The 19,450-nt window shown below is 52.1% G+C and overlaps 8 protein-coding genes across 8 annotated transcripts; 4 read left to right on the forward strand and 4 right to left on the reverse strand.

Annotated features, from left to right (window-relative positions):
* The first annotated feature begins 1,235 nt into the window (after positions 1 to 1,235).
* On the forward strand, positions 1,236 to 2,511 carry K489DRAFT_144110 (aldose 1-epimerase). Its single transcript, XM_033599161.1, has 2 exons — positions 1,236 to 1,901; positions 1,958 to 2,511. Exons 1-2 carry the CDS (start codon positions 1,387 to 1,389, stop codon positions 2,466 to 2,468), a joined length of 1,026 nt encoding a protein of 341 aa, XP_033461921.1. The 5' UTR covers positions 1,236 to 1,386; the 3' UTR covers positions 2,469 to 2,511.
* Positions 2,512 to 4,514: 2,003 nt separating this feature from the next.
* K489DRAFT_377422 (uncharacterized protein) lies at positions 4,515 to 5,786 on the reverse strand. Its single transcript, XM_033604149.1, has one exon. The coding sequence runs from the start codon at positions 5,762 to 5,764 to the stop codon at positions 4,925 to 4,927; it is 840 nt and encodes a 279-aa protein (XP_033461922.1). The 5' UTR covers positions 5,765 to 5,786; the 3' UTR covers positions 4,515 to 4,924.
* Positions 5,787 to 8,041: 2,255 nt separating this feature from the next.
* On the forward strand, positions 8,042 to 8,811 carry K489DRAFT_377425 (uncharacterized protein). The gene has a single exon (XM_033604150.1). It carries the CDS (start codon positions 8,095 to 8,097, stop codon positions 8,632 to 8,634), a length of 540 nt encoding a protein of 179 aa, XP_033461923.1. The 5' UTR covers positions 8,042 to 8,094; the 3' UTR covers positions 8,635 to 8,811.
* A 471-nt stretch (positions 8,812 to 9,282) lies between these two features.
* Positions 9,283 to 10,075, reverse strand: K489DRAFT_387062 (uncharacterized protein; the record flags this gene model as incomplete). Its single annotated transcript, XM_033606285.1, has 2 exons — positions 9,283 to 9,965; positions 10,021 to 10,075. The coding sequence occupies 2 exons, from the start codon at positions 10,073 to 10,075 to the stop codon at positions 9,283 to 9,285; spliced, it is 738 nt and encodes a 245-aa protein (XP_033461924.1).
* A 436-nt stretch (positions 10,076 to 10,511) lies between these two features.
* On the forward strand, positions 10,512 to 11,221 carry K489DRAFT_377427 (uncharacterized protein). The gene has a single exon (XM_033604151.1). The coding sequence runs from the start codon at positions 10,804 to 10,806 to the stop codon at positions 10,972 to 10,974; it is 171 nt and encodes a 56-aa protein (XP_033461925.1). The 5' UTR covers positions 10,512 to 10,803; the 3' UTR covers positions 10,975 to 11,221.
* On the forward strand, positions 11,154 to 12,133 carry K489DRAFT_368121 (uncharacterized protein; the record flags this gene model as incomplete). Its single annotated transcript, XM_033602924.1, has 2 exons — positions 11,154 to 11,288; positions 11,348 to 12,133. The coding sequence occupies 2 exons, from the start codon at positions 11,154 to 11,156 to the stop codon at positions 12,131 to 12,133; spliced, it is 921 nt and encodes a 306-aa protein (XP_033461926.1).
* K489DRAFT_377430 (glycoside hydrolase family 47 protein) lies at positions 12,082 to 16,188 on the reverse strand. The gene is made up of 2 exons (XM_033604152.1): positions 12,670 to 16,188; positions 12,082 to 12,608 (listed from the first exon to the last, which is right to left on the reverse strand). Exons 1-2 carry the CDS (start codon positions 15,887 to 15,889, stop codon positions 12,451 to 12,453), a joined length of 3,378 nt encoding a protein of 1,125 aa, XP_033461927.1. The 5' UTR covers positions 15,890 to 16,188; the 3' UTR covers positions 12,082 to 12,450.
* A 526-nt stretch (positions 16,189 to 16,714) lies between these two features.
* Positions 16,715 to 17,591, reverse strand: K489DRAFT_421077 (uncharacterized protein; the record flags this gene model as incomplete). Its single annotated transcript, XM_033608222.1, has 1 exon — positions 16,715 to 17,591. A coding segment is annotated over one exon (417 nt), but the record flags the coding sequence as incomplete, so codon positions are not given.
* Positions 17,592 to 19,450: the final 1,859 nt, after the last annotated feature.

A 19,450-nucleotide genomic window follows, 5' to 3' on the forward strand; every position in this document is an offset into this window, starting at 1 on the left:
CCTGGCGACAGGGCTAATCCACGAGAAATGCGCACTTCGAAGACGTGCGAAACCGGAGACATGCCTGGCGGAGATGAGAGGTTTGACACGCAACTTTTCCGTTCAAGCGTGCGTGGGAATTATTTCACATTTGGGTGGCGTTTGCCTTTGGCTTTGACTATGGATACACGGCATCCCCAAAACCGGGACTGCGCTTTTTCTTTCCGAATACGTTGGTGGATTTGTAAGATTTGTCTGATGAACACTCGGGAACTTTGGAAACGGCGATCATTATTTGATTGCGGAATAAATACATGAGGATAGGCTGTCGTGTTTGCACAACATCACGAGAATTTAATGAAGATTAATAATTGGGACTTTGCAATGATTCCATATTTCGGCGGGAAGATGCCGCGCCACCTGATCGCCAGCCCTTCAGGGTTTGCTTGGAGGCAAAATCGATTGAACATCAGCAGCATTTGGTAGACGGAAACTACCTGAGTAGTCACGGCAGTTTCATTCTCGCTTCTCTACGTGAATGTTTTGTCCGGTAGATTGTTGTCCATTAATTTATGTTACTGTTCCATTATACGTGTGCCCGGATCTCCGAGTACACAATCGTAGCATATTCCTCAAGACTCGTATCCCAAGGTGCACCCAATCCACCGATGCTTCATCATAGCCCCACTGTAATGATGAGGGACAGACAAATCGTACACTTGCTGCAACGGCGTATCTCGTTCCATCAGTCCCACAAATACTCACACCTCTTCAAACGATAGCGTTCGGTGACGACTCGTCGTGGCCCGTGTACGTTCGGTCGGCGAAGTGCGAAAAAACCCGTATAGTATCGTGTTTGTTTGCAGTATGTAGGGCATTGCTTATGGGCGGTCAGCTGGACAGACTACTCGCGCCCCCATCAGCGGCACAGCTGGTGCAGAGAAAGGGCACACTGGGGGGCATATTCATGGCTTTTGCACCACGCTTTCTGGGTGTGCGGGCTTCTCAGGCGTCCCGTCAGAGTCCAACATGCGGAGTCGGAATTCGGCGCAAAGGCGTCACTTCCAGTTACTGTCACGTCGCGTGTAAATTCAACGGCAAATAGTGATCTCGAGGACCGTAAAGAGGCACAGTATGTGGACTGAACATAGCCAGCGGCTCAAAGCCTCCCAGTTCCAGTCTTAGCCTAAAGTCCCCTCGGCATGAATGGTTTCATCATGATGCCACGGGATTTGAAGAAGCCATAGTCTTCCAACGTAGCATTCCATTACCTCGAATTGTCCCAGATATCGTTCGCCAATTCCAACTCCAGTGAAAATTGACCCGAGGCCTGCTGCGACGACTGAGCGCGAGAACCTTCTGCACCAAAGGCGAGGAAAATTAGAGGGCACGCCCGCTAAACTCAAAATGTCGCCAGCTCAAACGGCCGCCGACGATGCATTTGACTTCCTCTCCCAGGGAGGCATCATCCAGCACTTCAAGATAGGGCAACGGAACATCGTCCTCGGCTTTCCGAACGCGGAATCCTACAACAGCGACGTCCACCCTTTCTTTGGCGAGAACATCGGACGGGTGGCGAATCGCATCTCCAATGCCAGAATCGACAATCTCAATGGCCAGAGCTATGAGCTGTACGCAAATAATGGACCGCATACCGTGCATGGCGGGCGGCAGGGTTGGGGTAAGAAGTTCTTCGATGGCCCGCATCATGCGCAGCGGAACGGACGTCGCGCGGTCGCTTTCACGTATCGGAGTTCACATGGTGAGGAAGGGTTCCCGGGAACGGTAGAGTTTCGTTTGTGGTACTACCCGAGTGTGGAGCACGTGGACGGGAAAACGAAAACTACGTTGGAGATCGAGTATGAAGCGGAATTGGTGGGCGATGAGGTGGAGGAGACGGTGGTGAGCTTGACAAACCACAGGTAAACGTTCTCGCCCATCAACACGCCGTTGAGACCATTCTGACCGCCTGGTGTAGCTACTTCAATATCACGGACGGTCCGACGATCGAAGGCACGCGAGTCGTTCTCGAGACGAACCTGCATCAAGTCACCGACGAGGCAAGCATCCCCACCGGCAAGATCGAAGCCTTCCCGGCCATCGAAGCAGGTAAAGAATTCATCTTCGGAGCCCAAGAGCCCGACATAGACCACTGCTTCATCATCGAACCGAGCGTCTCATCCATCCCGCTCGATACCCGCGGGCAGCCGCTCCGCAGGCTCATCACCCTCTCCCACCCAGCCACGAGGATCCGCCTGGAGGCGTGGAGCACGGAGCCAGCCTTCCAAGTCTACGCCGGTCGATACATCGACGTTCCCGCGATGGACGGGATGCCTGCACGGGGCCAGCGCAGCGGGTTGTGTATCGAGGCGAGCCGATATATCAACGCGGTCAATGTGCCGGAGTGGCGCCCTATGGTGTCCTTGAGGAAAGGTCATCTTTACGGCAGCCGTACGATTTACTCGGCGTGGGAAGAGGCGGAGCTGTGAGGTGTGTTGGTCGTCCGTGGGCGGAAAAGGGCACAGCGCCGCGCGATCGTGAGGACAACACATCCCTACGACCAAATTACCATTAGTCACGAACTACATTTGCGCATCATACATGAGAACTCGGCTGAACTTCGTTTTCGTGCCGCAAAAGGGCCAACTCGGGGCCTGCGGCGTGATGTCATGACTCCGAGATGCTCAACTCTTTGACGTTTACAGTACGGTCCGGCGGCGACCCAGAATGTTCGAAAGAACATTGTCCCTCTCGTGAAGGGGGTGTTGCCCGCGTGGAAGGGATCTGCGCTCCGCAGAAGCATCGTGTCCGCCACGTGTGGCAGCTCTCCGCGTTGTTCGTCCTTTTCGTGCGAAGCCTCCAGGAGGTCGCATTCCGCGCCTGAACGCCGTGGCGGTCATGGTCTGGACTCTACGCGCCGATGTGCCGAAAAGGCAAGGGTCGTTGTGGGTGGGTGGGTGTCTGTATCGAGACAGAGCGTACGTCGTGTAGCTATGATTAGGGCACCAACCCAGCCTGCAGGATTCTCGTATCGTCAGGAGGTGACCTTGAATGTCCACCGACAGCGATAGTGAGGAAGTTTTGACTGCAGAGTGCAGATTGTCCGCCCAAAAGCATGTCCGCAGTATGAAAGGACGCAGCTGTCGTGGGCGATGTCCGCATGAAGACTGGCGCCGGAGATAGGAGTCATCGCCCACCCGCAGGATTATCAATCAAGTGAATCTAGCACAGCAAAATTGATCATGGCGCAGCCACTGACATGGTATGTAGCGCGATAGTGTGTGATATGGGAAGTAAGTGGATACATGGAGCGAACGAGGCAACCGAAAAGATACAGATTAATTTGGTCGTCGCAGCAAGTGAATGGTGCCCAGGTGGTGAATAGCGGTGGTGGTGTACGAGCCACTCAAGCTTTATGTTCTAGCGTCTCCGCTGGAGAAAGTTCTGCGCGTGAACGCTAATTGATGGGCGTGCATTAGCCGCCCCCAAGACTGCTCGTTTTTCTCTCAATCGGTATCTGATGTCATGTCACGGTGACGCATGATCTCAAGCCTCCTGAGGCCACTCGCTACGCCTTGCATCTTTCTGGCACAGCGGCCGCTCAGTGAGCGCTGGGCGGCCACGCTGGGCCACGTCCACGACAGGTTGATGTGGTGATTTACAGGATCATGCACGCAGCCCTCGCCGCATCTTCGGTTAAACCATTCGCAGATTATCTACAGACTACTGGATGGCCCCCCTCTTGGCAGCAGCGAGAGTAACTTCACTCGCACATTTCGCGTGGCTTCGGACCAACGCGTCTCGGACCAACAAGGACATGTGGGAGCGTGAGAATTCGTGCGGTCGTCGGGAAGTTTCTTATCAATGCATCGCCGACTGCGCACACATACGAAATAGGACCAAAACGCCGCATTGTCGTCCCGGCGTACATGGGTGCACTTCAGGCGTCCCTCCAAAGGAAGCCAGCAACCCCCCGAACGCCGAACTCCGAATCCTGAGATGTGTCAATGGTCACGATATCGATCGCTGGTGTGACGCCTCGAGGACACACCCTTTTCTGCTCACCGTGATAGTGGACGCCACAATCTAGGGAGTTTCCACTTTTTGTTTTCAAGTTATCCCCGAATTGGGTCCCCGATGCCCAAATCGAGCAACGAAGCAAGACGCCCGCTAGTGTCAGTCTCCGCTGCTTGGGCCCCACGTTGCATGTCATGTGGTTGCCGACGCGGCCCAAGGAAGCAGCTACAGTACTGCATCGCCGTGTCCTTGGATTCCGCTATATTCGTGCCATTTCGCGATGCGTCAAATTTCCGTTTTCGGGTCATTCCGAAAGAATGATTCCCGATCCCAAGAGTCGCCCAGTAGTGCAGAAACGGATGTGCGATCGACAGGTACAGTGCCGTTCACTAGAACCTGTTCTAGAACGTCGTTCAGGTGCTCTCACTTCTGCGTCGTGTAGTCATCCTCATGGAATTGCATAGGCTATACATCTACGACGACTCACAGGTTCTTAGTTTTATGCATTTGTGAGAATTCATGGATTTATGCACTGAGTAACACAATTTTATGCATCTCGAGGCGGCGAAGACGAAGTCTTTCACAGCAGCGTGTGCTCATCACGACATCCTATTCGGCTTCTGCGTGAGTCTAATCCTGAGAGATGAAGCAACACGAGAAGTCTAGTGTGGCAGAAATGGATGCTATTTGTAGGCCTCTTTCGAGGTCCCACGATGCGAAGAAAGGACGATGATATTGACGGAGTGTTCCAACATGCCCGCACGCTACTAGTACATAAAAGAGGCGTATCGGTGCAACCTGCGCGTACTCATCCGCTCTTATTTGAGTCAAAAACGCGTCCAAATGACTCCGAGCGCCAGCGCATCTTCGTCATTCGTCGCTGCGTGGGTGTCGGAAGCACGCCCCGCAAGTCCGAACAATCTCTCGATCATTGGTCCGAAAGCAGATCCCCATAGAGACCATGTCGAGCGTTATCCTTGACCCTCTCATTGACGTTCCTCGGATCCTGGGCATAAAGGTGGTCCTCCTCGCTCTCATCCACGAAATGCTGCATAAAATCGCTAGTCCCGAGCAGCCATGAGATGGCAAGACGCCAACTCCTAATCCAACATGATCGCTTTGCGATCACGCGTCGGCTGAGCTTCTTGCGGTAATACTCGATAGTCTCGGGATGGCATTTCATGTCTGCGAGCAGGGCCAGAAGATCGTATCCGGGCGTCGAACGTTGTCGTACACAAATCTGGTCCATTTCTTCTAGGCTCAGCTGTTCGGCGAAGTCGACGACGGCGGTGTAGAAGGCTATCCGGTGGTGTATCTCGATGGGATCAAGAGTTCCTGCAGATTGTCGGAATTCGAAAGTTCCTTTCTTCGCGTTGGCGTTCCACAAGAATTGGAACGAGGGATCGGCTGGGCAATACAGGTTCCATAGATTCAGCGAGTAGTGCTCTCCCGACTCCTCGAGATGTGCGTGTTGGAGTGCTGCGATGCTTTTATGCTCGTTTATATAACTCAGCTGATCTTGAAGAGATGTGCCCTGGCTGAAACCGGGAGTCGGGAGGGTGAATCGGCTGCTCAGACTCTTGTTGCTTGCCTGCACGAGCTCGGAAGATTGACTGTAGTGAGCAACTCGGTGGATGGCGTGGCTGCTGTCAATGGCCGCTTCATTTGTAAGGAGTAATTTGTAGACGTTCTTGACTGTCGTGAGGGAGAAGGGCTCCGATTTGTTTCCGATGTAAATATGCACTGCACAGGAAGAATCGGAAATCATTCGGTAGTCCTGCCGGCCCAGAGTCTGTCCTGGTGTGTTGAATGCTATCTGAAGATAGATCAGAGTTGTCGCAACATCATTGCTTTGGGCCGTGCATTGATGTTGAGTGCTTGTTGAGCCGTAGAGCAGCGGTCTCAAGATGGACTCGGGACTAGTCAAGGTAAGGGGGAAGGTCTTGACAGCATCGGATTGCTGGTAGATGTCGTGTAGTCTTCCAGACGCACGTGCGAGATCGGTCGTGGTAACACTCCAGCTTCTCGATTGCCACTTCTGGTCTTCAAAAGTGGCTTTGGTCCGCGATAAATGCCCGGAACCTTCATCGCATCTATCGTAAGGCATGGGTGAGATTGCGTCAATGGTCTCGCGGACTACATTCGCGCCCTCTTCGCGGTCATCAGTAGTGCTGCCAATTAAACTCCCTGGAGACCCGAACATGAATGACCGGATCGAATATATGGTCGCCCGGAGCCATGATAGGACGGTCCTTCGCATGTCCTTAATGAGCACAACCCCAATCTCGACTTGAATCGTCGTTTGCGACATTCGTTCGTGATTTTGTACATTCATCGTGACTTTGTGTTCATCCTCCGGGGTTTTATTCGAACCGGGCTGGTGTTGATTGACACCATTGATCGAGACCTCCTCGGTAATGTGTTGAGATTGATCACTCGCGATTGTGGCACTTCCATCCGGGAGTTCTGCGATGCGCGTATCGTTGTTTGAATCGTTGCTGATCCGTGAAAAGAGCGATTTCACAACTGCTCCCAGGTGAGCCATGAATCTGAAACAGAAATGAAGGAACTGTCGAATGGAGCGAGGGTCGGTGGAAATCGAATCACCAGGATCGATGCCACCATAATCGATGTCGTCCGAATCGCGATCATAGGAGAGAATGCGGTGTGAGCTATGAGTGAAGTCAACTGGCACGAAGAAATGTGTGAGCAGGCTGTGCGTAGGTGGTCTATGATGTGCTGGTCGAATCGGCCCATGAATAGATCCAACGGGCCCTGCGACCCTTAAAGATTGTAAAGATCGCAGCGATCGAGCGTCGTTAAGAGCCGCTAGCCTTTCGAGCGGCGTCAGAGCTCCCTGCCTGCGATGCGCAGTCAACGGGTGTACGCCGTAATAATGGTGATAAGGGGCACCGAATGGCACTATTGCCAGACCCAGCAAGATACGCATGACTGGAGTCGAAAGTTGTTTGTCTTGCCAGTTTGTCCTTCATGGCTGGGTGCTTTGGTTTTGAAGAGCAACCCGAATTCATCTAGAAATGCCAGTTTCGGATTCGATGTTTCGAGGTGAGAAGGATCTGCAGAATGTCAGTAGACAAGACTTTGAAGTAAGCTGATCACGAATGAGGATTTCAAAGAATGTGTTCGTTCGTGCCGATTGATGAGCTTCATATATCCCTGTCATACTCGACATACATTCCGCGAGTATCCTCGACAGCGTATCAAACGCGGAATGCATGTTTGCAGCTATGTGAAACAATGCGAGCATGCGCACATGCGCCGATAGTGTACTTCATTCTTGATGCTTCGAATAAGTTTTCAAGCATCGCTGAACGTAATTCAGACTCCAGGATCTCAAGGTGATCGCAGACTGTCGAATTCGGTAACATTATCGTCAATTTATGCATTCCTGGCCCAGAGGGCCGTTCAATTGGCGCTTTGGTAATCAATGCTATTCGAAGCACAGAAGAGTTATCGATGGCTCGACTCGGTTCCGGGATGCAGGGATATATCCTTCTATGTGCGAGGAATCGCTCAACTGGTAAACGTCAATCCTGCTGGCTCAGAATGCATGCTTCGTTGTCGCTGTTGGAACGTATCAAGTACATTTGTACCCATGTCGTGAGCGTGTTCCACAACTACACTGCACGACCACGTCAGTGAACAACACGACAGGGTGATCCTTGTACGTGCATGAGGTTCTGACAACAAACGAACAGTTATATAAGTACTGCCTGGATCGCTTGCTACATATTGCCCAGTGAAAGCATATGCCCTGTCACCTGCATTTTTCAGATGAGGAAATTGCAGGTCGATCGTGAAACAGCTACAAAGGTACGACTTGCACAGCAAATGGCGTCGGCATTGCATGCGAGTAATTGGGATAGAAAGATGAGCAAACTGTCGTTTGTTTATCATCAGCACGATCCCGCCTGTTTAAAGCGTTGCAAAGCTTGGTCTCTGGCGCAGAAAGTCAGATATCGACGTTGAAAGCAAGGACCAGTCCAGCACTCCAAATCCATGAGTTCCTCTCAGCAGTCAGGTGCAGCCTTGTGGTCACCACCTGGGCAGAGTCAGGCCTCTTTCTGGCTTGAACAAATGAAGGCACACCAATCAGCCAGCAGCTTAACGACTCACGCCCAGTCTGCACAGGTTGAAGCCACAGCTCAAGCGTCCGGCAAGAAGCGATATGCTCTCTCTGTCATAGTCTCGAACATCGCATACCCACCCACGGACCGCTCGCACTGGGCACTCGGACTGCATGAAATCGGTCAGAGCTCCGGCTTCTTCCTGCACGCCGTGATATCTCTTCATGAAAACAAGTATCGCTGGACGGTGGACGGCGGCGACCTTCCGGACATCTTCTACGGCGCCGAAGGCCACTTTAAGATCGCCGAAATTGATCCGCGTCATGTTGCCAGCGTGAAAATGCTCATGCAGAAGATGTTGCCTCCACAACAGGAGGGCGCACAATGTCAGGATTATGTCATCGCGACGGCCTACAAGCTGGAGGAAGTCGGCATCTTGCCAAAGAACACTTTCAATCGGTTGTTGAGTCTGCGGCTGCAGAGTGTGAATGGAATGCGAGCTGCGGCAGGTCCTCGATGGACGAATGTTACTTGGCGAGGCCCGGCCTGATCAGATATGATGTTTCGGCAAGGCAGGTCTTGGATATCATCGTTACAGGCATTGGACTGCGAGACCCCGTTGAAGTGGCTCATCGGGTACAACCCCGATGAGCATCTCCGGGACTTGGCAAGTTGTCGTAGACGTTGTCGGTATTCAAGGTTGAAAGATCATCGAAATGAGATAGGACGTATATTGGATGAGATTAGTTAATGAATCTTCAGCTTCGTTGAGGTGATCTGCATATCGCGTCAGTTGAGTTCTGTGTCTATACTTTAAAGGTGTTGTATTTTCACGCTCTGTCGCTGGTTCACTCCCTTTCCACAGACGTCAACTTGGACTTGAAAGGAGTCAGCCCTAGCGAACGCATAATCATGCTGATGGAGATGTCCAATCTTACATGACCAGAGAGGACGTGGAACAAACATCTGCCGGCACTTGAGAGATTGAACCATAGCTGACCTCCTGTCGAAGTCAACGCCAAAAGGTATTGATAATGACCTTGCGAAATGCAATAAAATGACACCAATGAAATACAAACAAGCCCTAGCTCTTCTTACGACTCTTGCCGGTTTCATGCAAATACCTGTAATAACAACTGCTGCGTCCGAGACACCTGCAAATTCAATGTCGATGAGGATTGTCGTCACAACAACAACCTTAAGCCTTTCCTCCTTTCTTCCCTCCCCGACCACCTCGCGCGGCCTTCAGAGCCTGCTGCCGTGCTAGACGCTCCATCTGCGCCTTCTTCTCCGCATCGATAAGATCCTTCTCTTGCTTTTCCGACTCCTTTCTCGCTGCAGCTTCCTCGCGTTGTTGACGAACCAACTTCAGTCGCTCCATGTCCGCACGAGCCTCATCCGTCTTGCCCTCCATATGCATCTTTTGGTATCTCAGCTTAGCCTGCTCTGCTTGGAAAGCTTCTCGTTCGCGTCGCGATAATTGTGAAAGATCTTCAGGCTTCTTTGGCTTCTTAGCAGCATCGTCCGCGGACGGAGGTTCGGCGACTTTGGCAGCTTGCTTCCGCGCGGCACTGCTGTGGTTGGGGTTGGCGGGCATATCGTCGTCTTCATCCTCGTCGTCGTCACTGTTTGAAGGGAGATCGCCAGGCGCAGGCGCTCCCTTCTTCTTTAGGATGGCAGCTTCTTTCTTCGCTTTCGCAGCGGCGCGCCGTTCTTCACGGGTCATCTCCGGCTTCTCGCCATCCTCTTCTGAGGAATCTTCATCAGAGTCCTCCTCCTCTTCGTCCTCATCGGAATCTTCAGCTACGGGCTCTGCCCACATGGAACGTTCAGCACCATCGGCGTCGAGTGGTCGAAGATTTTTGCTAAACTGTCTTCCGCCTGAGATTTGAATTAGATCCTGAGAATTGATTGAGTGTCCTTGATTTTCACTCACCTCCTCGCTTCGCCTTTGAGTATTTGCCCGCGCGACCTCTGGTACTGCTCGACATGTTGCGTGTATTTGACTCTTGTTGCGTTTGATTGTGTATGTCGCCTTAAGATATTGAATCAGTCTTTCGATCGGGTATTCTATCTTCTCTGACTTGGGTGATAATGGTTGAAGGTAAAAATGTATTAAAAATGGCCAAGATCGTTGGTAATTGAAGACCCCTCGTTCGCCGGGGCGCAGCCTGTGACGCATCCGCGGGCGCAACATTCCTACATATTGCACACATCGTCACAGGGAATTGGCGACCCCTCTATTGGTCGTCAGCCAAACAATTCATTCCTTCCTCAGGCTCGCACTGGAAATCTTGGCGCTATCCTCCGTCGCGCGGAGAAAACAACCGGGCGGGCGGCACATCCCGCCTGCTGCTCGACCTCATTGAATTCACGGCGCGCGCAAACTTCTGCTTTCTCTTTCCTTTCTCTTTTCCTCATGAAAACGCGCCCTTCCTATTCACTCTGCCGTCCGAGTCGCTCCCACGGAACGATAGAGGGGAAATGGAAGTGCAGAGGAACGCCTCCATTTGGAATACTCGTCTGCTTACCCCTGCCCTTTCGTGATATGTGGAAGGAAAGGAAATATTTTTCGACGATACAAATTATTTGGTTTCATCGCATAAACCTGGTCATTGCACCCGCCTGTCATGCTGATGCGTATCGGATTCTCGCTCTCGTTGAGAACTTCGGTGACTGACGTTCGAACGAGGCACAAAGCGACTCCTTCTGAAACACGATGCATGGTGGCACAAGCTTTTACTTTTACCTTGCTGTGGTGGCGCTGATCGGGCCTGTTCGTGTCTTTCACATGAAGAATATTCTCACATCGATACTACTATTTCACTTGTTGCTCGAGAACGAGTCGTACGACAATCTTCAAATCAAAGCTCTACCCTGGTCACAATAGCTAGCATAAATATGGTCACACGATGCAAGAATACATGAAGTTACTTCCGATACTTTTCTGTCACTCTCCCTGCTGCAAACTCTTCCGCAATCACTTCCATCGATAGCAAAGAGCAAGTCCCAGACCTCCATTTTGTTCCTTTCTCAGAAAGCCGTCACGACGACGAAAGATTCACAGCCATGGTTGCTATGAACGACGCCCTTTTGGCATGCCTCTTGAACGAGAAGTACGTTGACTTCTCGATTATCTGCCGTGACAAGACAATTCGTGCCCATCGTGTTGTACTTGCCGCTCAATCAGAATGTTTTGCAAAGGTAAGTCGATCTCACAAATGGTGCGAAAATGCCCTCACGATTGACACTGATTGGCGAAGAACCACGGGCCCGAGATCGATATGTCAGATTATGACTCTGACGCGATCTTGGCGATGATCCGCTGGCTTTACGTCCGCCAATATCCCAAATGCCGTGGCATCTCTCCTGCTTTGCTCAATGCTCGTGTCCACAAGCTTGCCAAGTCGTTCAAAATTGATGATCTCGCGGATCATGCAGTCTTTGAGTTCCGGGTGGCGCTCGAGCAGCTTTTCGACGAGATCGGTGACTTTCCGGGCGAATTGTGTAGCATCGTCGACGAGGTGTATTCAACTACCGAGCAAGAATGCCCATTGCGCCTGACTTTGTCAGGTGTGCTCGCGGAGAAGCATCGCTGGCTTTTCCGCGAGAATAGCCCCAATTTTGCAGATCTTCGCAATGCGATTATCAACAAGCATCCAAGCCTTGGTCTTGACATCCTCGGCAGCATGGCTAGAAACGCGCCCAAGAGTCAGCAGGATACTTTCTACAATGATTGGCTTTCCACTCCATTTTCGAGGCCTGATCTTGCACATCGTCCTGGGCATGTTGCTAGAAGAGCTTCCATCGAATCGGCTGACAGTGAGATCGCTGTCTACAAGGATCGCCAGACGTCAGGGTCGTTGTTCGACCCCAACAAGAGCGATTCTAAGGATTCGTGGCTGCAGACGAAGAACGCAGGCGGCAAGATAACCGACAATGATGGTGTAATCCGTGCTGAGCAAGAAAGTTCGCGCGACAAGACCCGCCAGGAATCCTGGGTCGACTGCGGCTCATGGCAGTCAAAGTATAACCCGCCCAGCTGGTAGGCATGTTGTTGACCTGCGCACTCGGTGGCTCACCACCTTTCTCGAACTTTATTTCGGTTTGTTGCGGAAACTTTCGTCGCATCAGCATGTCTTCGAAATTCATGTTCTTCTACGCTGCCGGGTCCTCATCCCAACACCAGCTTTTTACTTTGCTTGCTAGGATCATTTGGCAGATTTTACAGCGCTTGCATACGAATGTCCCTTGGAAGTGAAGGACAGGAAGAACGTATAGGGAAGATGACAGGAAACAGGAATCCAGAAATCAAATAGTCCAAAAATGCAATAGCTTTTTATTCCCCTCGAATGTACAGTAGAGACTAAGGAGCCTGACCAGCAGTACCCGTCGTGCTCGAATGTGCCGTTGCATCCGGCCGGCGGAAGAAATGCGCTTCGGTGTTGAGGACCCAGTCATCCAAAGACCAGTTTTCCGGGTCATCGAAGAGAAGGTAGAAATATTTCAGCGTCTCGCCGATCCCTGCATGTTCTGTCAGTGACGAGTTCCACCGCGAGCAATAAAAAGGATATTAAATACTCACAGAAACTCTCCATAGAATCCCCCTTCTCCAACGTATCATACCCAATCGTAGAATGCGGGCCCCGGTTCTGGTCCCGCGCTCCCGGCTGGACGGTGACATCGTGAATGGCCGCATGCGCAATATCCGTACGGGTGGCTTTGTCGATGGCCTGGAACATTTTCCAACCGACGTCACGCCACTGCTGTTCGCCAGTGATGCGGTACATGTAAAAGACGGACTCGATAGCTTCAGGCCGGAGGATGTATGCTCGGCTGGTAAGACGTGTCATTCCTGCAGGGAGACCTGTCGACTCGATCATGAGCTTGAGATATTTCTTGCGGTCGATGCCCGTGCTGGTGGGTTCTGCGCCGGATGAGGTGCTTGTGGCAATCGCAGCGCCCGCTGGAGGACCGGCAATGTAAGGTGCAGCGGCGGTGGTGGTGGGAGCGGCATCATCAATTCGCTGAGCAGGTCTCTTCTCTGTGAGGTCAACATCGTCGACAATCTGACGCTTGTGAAGGCCCGGCGCGTCAAGTCCCTGCCCGGGCGGCACGATTGGAGCTTCGGCGGGAGAGCCAGCAGCTTTCACGGCACCTTTTTGATTCGCAGACAAGGCAGGTTTGACGTTGCCATTCGCGTCGAGGGGAAGAGCAGCGCCTTCAAGGCCAGGGTTTGATGGTCCGGCTTTAGACCCAGCAGAGCCTGCTCCGTTTTGGCTGCCAGAGGATTTAGATTTTCCGGTTGCAGGTGTCGAATCCTTCTTGGATCCCGCGGGAGCATCTTTTTGGTCGAAGCCAGAGCCGAATGGAGTCTCAGCAGCTTCTACTTCTTGATCGAGTGATGCGAGCAATTTGTCCACATCTGGCAGCGGCAATGCTTCTTCCGCTGCGGGGGTCGCCGGCAGATTGATACCGAACTGCGGAGCCAAAAGGGCGTGGTATGCCTCCACGTCCCATTGGCAATTCTTGGGGTCCTTGCACATCGCAGCCTCAAACGTCTCGGGCATGATGCCAGATTTCGTGCTATTGTATGCCCAGACACAGCCCTCTGTGAGACGACGGCCAATATCAACGTGGTCAGGACGATCGAAGAGACGACCGCCCATGGCGAACATGCCGCCAGCGAAACATGTAAGATGCTCGCCTTTCGGGATGAGCTCCTCTACGTACGACTCCGAGGTGGCATTCCAATCCACCCTGATCTCTCCCGAGATCAAAATGTCGTGGTTTCCAGGCGTCATGGGTCGGAACAGAAGCTTCTCGGCAGCAGCATCAGCACTCTTCAGGTACATGTTCTTGTATTGCGAGCTCAGTCCGCCAAGGAGGAGGTACTCTTTGGAAAGATACTCGAAAGTGCTGTCACTTGCACCACCGAGCGTGAAGTGCTCCGATGCTTGCTTGCTGACAGATCCAAGACCCTTGGGCCGGCAGACTTCTGTTCCGCTGATGATGTTCTCGTCAAGCCAAAGGGCGGGTCTCTTGCCATCGAGACTAGACATCATACTTTTAGAAGATGCCATGCTTTTTCCATATTGCTGCGGCAAGTCGGGCACCTTCTTGTCGGACTTCGCTTGCACGGGCAGGTCTGGCAGCTTTTTGTCAGATTTGAAAGCCGCGTCCTTACGGAAGTCGTCCACGGCCGAGTCTGGAGCTTGTTTTGCGACAGTATCCAAGAAGTCTCCGAGCCTATCAGCTTCCAAACCTTCAGCCTCATCTTTTGAAGCTCTCTTCTCATGCTTCACTGGGTCGCTGGTGATGAAAATTTCGTTTTGTGAGCCTTGCTTTACTGACAGATCCTTGTATTTGCCGGACTCGGGCATTTGCGCAGGCTTTTCGCACCCACTTGCATCTATATGCGTGGGCCATAGTCCAGGAATGCGCGTCTTGCCTTGCCATGCCTCTAGAGCGTCAGTGATACGAGCAACAGCGTCATAGAACTTAGGTTCTTTCGTGAGCTGAGCAAGACGAGTCATTTCCAGTGTAAGAGTACCAATCTCAGCCATGATCATATCAGATGGCGCACGGTGTGGCTGTGACGCGAACGCCGGCTTCCAGAAGTAGTAGGTCAATGGCATGCGATTAGGAGTGTCGAAGGCACCGTAGAGGACTTCCGCCAGCTCGACTGCCTTGTCGAGTAGAACTTTGTGCTTCCGCCCCGAGACGTCGTAGGCACCGAGGAGACCACCGAGATAACGAATCGTCACTTCAAAGAGCGGGATGTCATTTCGCTGCGAAGTCTGAAAATTGATCGAGGCAACTTTCTTGACCGCTTCCTCGAAGTCCTCGTGTAGGCCCATGATCCAGAGTGTGTCCATAGAATCGATCATCGTCGCTCCCCAGCCATTGAATGTCGTTCTGTTTGAACCCGAAAGTGGTGTCACTTCATCGGCGCCCCATGCATGCTTTCGATAGCCGCCCCATGCATGCTTGGTGGCTTCCTTGACCGCGTTCAATCGTGTTGTATCAACGCTGCCCTTGCCACCATGCTGAATTCTGGCAATTGGCTTCGGACTTCCAGCGGGTAAGGCGATTGTTGTGCTGATGGGGAAATGCTCTTCTTGCCGTTTCCACGTCACCTGTGCCTCTTCCTCATCATCCTTAATCTCTGGTTTCTTGGGCTTCTTGGTCTTCTGGCTGTCTGCTTTTGGCTTCTTGTCAGTAGCAGGAGTCGAATCCTCTACAGTGTAAGTTCGCCCATCGTCTGGTTTCCCCTTATAGGCAACACCAAGCGCATCTCGTCCATTCTCCGGCAATTGCCCTGCACTATACTTTAGCATAGTCTCCAACTCATGCTGTTCCAAGCCATCATCCTCCTGCGCGTCATCGCCCGAAGTTGGTGGTTTAGTCGCAGCCGGTAGCGCAGCGGGTTTAGTTGACGTTGTTGATGTCGTAAGTGAGGTCGTGGAAGATGTTGTCACCACTGGCTGTGGGATTCCCAATGGCTTCGGCTTGGGATTAGCGACGTTTCCCTCCTGTGGTCTCTTTGCAGCCGCCTCTTCATCCTGCTGCTGTTTTTCCTGCTTCTCCTGTTGCTTCCTGACTTGATCTTCCACGTGACCAGACTTCGGCGGATCACCAATGCGTTGAGGCCTCAACACTGATCCTCCATAGCCTCCGACCGTGTGCGTCAGAACACTGGCGTATTGGTCCACGCGAGCAGCATTACGCTCGTATAAAAGGAATGTTGTGACGATGCATACAACGATCGCGATGAAGCGCACGCGGCGCACACGGCCAGGCATTGTTATGATGGCGCGAAGAGTGATGTGGGATGTCCAGCTAATTGCTGCTGCTGCTGGTGTTGTTGTTCGCGCGCCGCAAGTCGCTACTGAAGGCAGCTGTGCCGCAGCTCCGGGGCGATTTTATGTGAAGAAAGAGAACGATGGAAGGTCAAGCTGCAGTGCAAATGTGTGCATGGTACTGCACGTTGAGTGGCACAGTGCCAAGTTGGGCGAGCGAGATAAGTCCGATTGTGTACGGATGGAAAATGCCACGAGTCCGTGATGGCCCACTTTTGCGCTTCGTGTGTATTTCCCCTTTGATGAACGACTGATGATGCTTTACAGGGTCGCAAGGTAAATGGCTCTACTTGTATTTGTATACCTACGTAGGGACCATATAGTCCCGAGGCACACAGGCCTCACCGGTTCACCTTATTCTTGGTGTTCTCCGAGTGGTAGAATTCGGACAACGCTCGAATCGTACTTCTGTCTTCCCTCGTTCCTTCTGATAACAATCCTGGGGTCCAATGACCAGTGTTGTGCAACACGCCCTTGGTCTTCCTGGAGTCGCGTGGCAGCGTTGTTCCCGGCCCAGGCGTATGACCCCTGCAGTTGCTAACCCGTGTCGAGAATAGTGGCAAGAGTCAATTGTGGGGAAAGGTAGGATCGAAGCCTCGGAAACGTTACAGGCAGGGTAAAGCCAAAAGCCACTGATGAGAAACTCCCACAACTGGAAGACGTTGAGATGGGCACGACGATTGAAAAAGCTCAGTCTCGTGGTCACTAGGTGGTCTCATCGTGCTCTCTTGAGCTGAATGTTCTTTCAAACGTAAACTTAATATAGATATTCGCAACACCTCTTCTACTTCGGCTCGGCCAAAATGCAATTAACAAGTGGTCGTGGATTGTGCAGGGACAATTCTACTTCCATACCATCACCTGTCGCTCTATACATTGCTCGCTACACCAGGTTTCATCCCGTTTGTCCTTGCGCCGCTCAAGGGACCGAGTTTGGCCCTTGATGCTTGATTATACCGCCCAGCCGTCGACCAAAAATCAGAATCGCAGCGAGAATGGACGTCAGGGGCAGAGCCGTCGCCCAGACGACCCAGAACAAAGGTTGCCCAGAAAACAAATCACCACCCGTGGAAAGTATGCTTGTGACTAGGGTTGTTGGAAAGACACTGCTTGCAAGCACTAACAACGCCAATCCCAGCCGACTGTCCAGAACGCTTTCGAATGACGCGTGCAGGCTTGCAAGTTCGTTGGCTATTCGGATGAGATCAGCTGCACGTGCGACATAAGGCTACAGTCGCGCATGCAATTGGCTAAGGTCCTTCTGGGCGACACGAGTGGCTTTCGGCGGAATATGTCCGTCTGATTGGCCAGATGGCGTTGCCGCTGTTAAAAGGCAAACGCCAAGTCGTCCCAGATTCAGCACCATGTTTCTCTCGAAGTAGTTCATTTGCTGCCTGAAAGAGTGCATGCTTTGCGTCATATTTGCGAGCTCGTCGAGCTCGTTGCGCCATTGTATATTCGAAGCAGACACTGCGACTCGGGAATGAAACGCGTCCGAGGAATGCTTGCTTTGCGCTATGGACGCTTGAACGAAATCAAGATGTTGGGCCTTATATACGGCGAGACTCTCCGGAAGGTAGTGCGCAGATTTGACGGAGTCCGCGCGGGCAGCAGCAATTAATTTTGGGTCAGCTACTTGCGCCCAATTCAAGCCCATTTCATCCAGAAGTGAGCTTTGATTGCGTTTCTCGGTGATCAACTTGGTTCTGCTGGCCTCGGCGAAGCTCGTGGTGTGATTGCTGAGAGTTTGTAGCCCTCCATGGTACGGGATGCTGGTGTCAGTAACTTCCCGGGTCGACCTAGACGGGCCTCAGGGCTGTGCTGCCCACGACCGGTTCTCACTGGACCAAACTCTTCGGTCATGCAATATCGCGCACGATGGCACTTTTTCCCCTGCGCGACTTGATCGATGGGCAGAATCAAATGACAGAACAACCAGAATGACAGCTGGGGCACGTATCAGTACAGTCTCGGTCAGCTCTGGCGCTCATAGTAGACAGGTAGAATTGCTCACCATCCCGTCCGCTTCCGCTAGCTCGTTGATCAGACCGAGAGCTTGCACATAGACGAGTATATGAGTGCTGCCACTTGCTACTGTGAAAGCGGGATTCTATCTGTTCTCAGCGCTTGATTGGCCGACTATTGGCAGCAAAAGGCATCTGACTGGTGCTCAACTTGATTGATTCGAGATCTCTCAGTGAGCGTCACTTGTAATATCTGAGTGTGAAAGCAGAAGACTTTTCAACCATTGAAGGTATCAAAAGCGCTTGTGTTCTCTCTGAACCTATCTTGCGTCGAGTCAATTGCAGACTCTCCAACAATGCACGTGATACAGACCAACATAATTGTAAATATTCGCTTGCTCGGCGATCACCAGAGGATCTAATCCTAGTCTACCACCAAGGATCTCTATCCATTCAGTCGTCAAGTCTTCTAGCATCCAGAGTCGACACTGCGCATTTTCGGACGCCGCCTCTGAATGGTCTAGATACGTCGCAAGGTCTTGTGAGGTGTCGAATTAGGTTCCCTCCACTTGCGACTCATGGAACATCAATATAGCGCGGCGTCCCGGCGGCCGGTGATGTCGCGATTAGTAGGCTTCTCGAACCAAATTCCGCACCGTGGGATTTGAACGAATGAAAGTCTCGAGAGCAGGTTACGCGGATCTCGGCAATCGGATTTCTTCATGCCATGACATCGCTGTAGCTTCGTTTTCGTTTCGGTACATCATTCCTGATATTCAGATGTCGTAGTGATCACATCGTTCATGCTTGACACTAGCTGGGTTGAATAACGACACGGGCGAGAGACGCGACACCGTGCTTTCGTGTGTTGATCGTTGTCTCTGATAGGTGCTCAAGGTATCAAATTTCGGAAGCATGCAATTCAAAGGTTTCACTATAAGCATTCAATGTACACTGTACATATGAACGCCTTGTTGTTTCGTGCTGAGTTGAATTCGGATGGATTGCAAAGCCTTTTCGACCAGTGAGGTCGCCCAAAGCGGTACGTACTCAGGTAATCGCTCCGAACTAGTGGCTGCAAGCACATTGCCAGAGCATTGCGAGCGGAAATCCTTTCACGCCACGTTGGGCCAATGCGAGTGATACCATCCCAGCACGATGCATGTGGATAGATGCATGTGCAACGAGATCAGTGGGCCACTGCGATGATGCAGCGCCGTCGAACGAGTACAGACATGGGCCAGGATTTTTGGGAGAGGACAGCGGACGCCTCGCAATCGAGCGCGATACCGGAAAGCTGGAGGCATGCGTGACAAGTTCTGTGCACATTGACTCGATCATGTTGCTAGCAGATCTTGCAATGACACTGGAAGTCCAACGTACGATCTCGGCGTCTACGTCATTATTCGGGCCTGTTTCATCGAGTTTCTCCTCGGCTCAATACACGTGGGCAATTCATGGTTATCGTGAGAATCGAGGCCTCGGAATATCGCCGGAGAATACAGCTGCCTGATCGGTGTCCACGGGCATGCTCAAGCCC

This window comes from Dissoconium aciculare (assembly GCF_010015565.1).
Source record: "Dissoconium aciculare CBS 342.82 unplaced genomic scaffold K489scaffold_3, whole genome shotgun sequence".
In the NCBI taxonomy this organism is placed as follows: domain Eukaryota; kingdom Fungi; phylum Ascomycota; class Dothideomycetes; order Mycosphaerellales; family Dissoconiaceae; genus Dissoconium; species Dissoconium aciculare.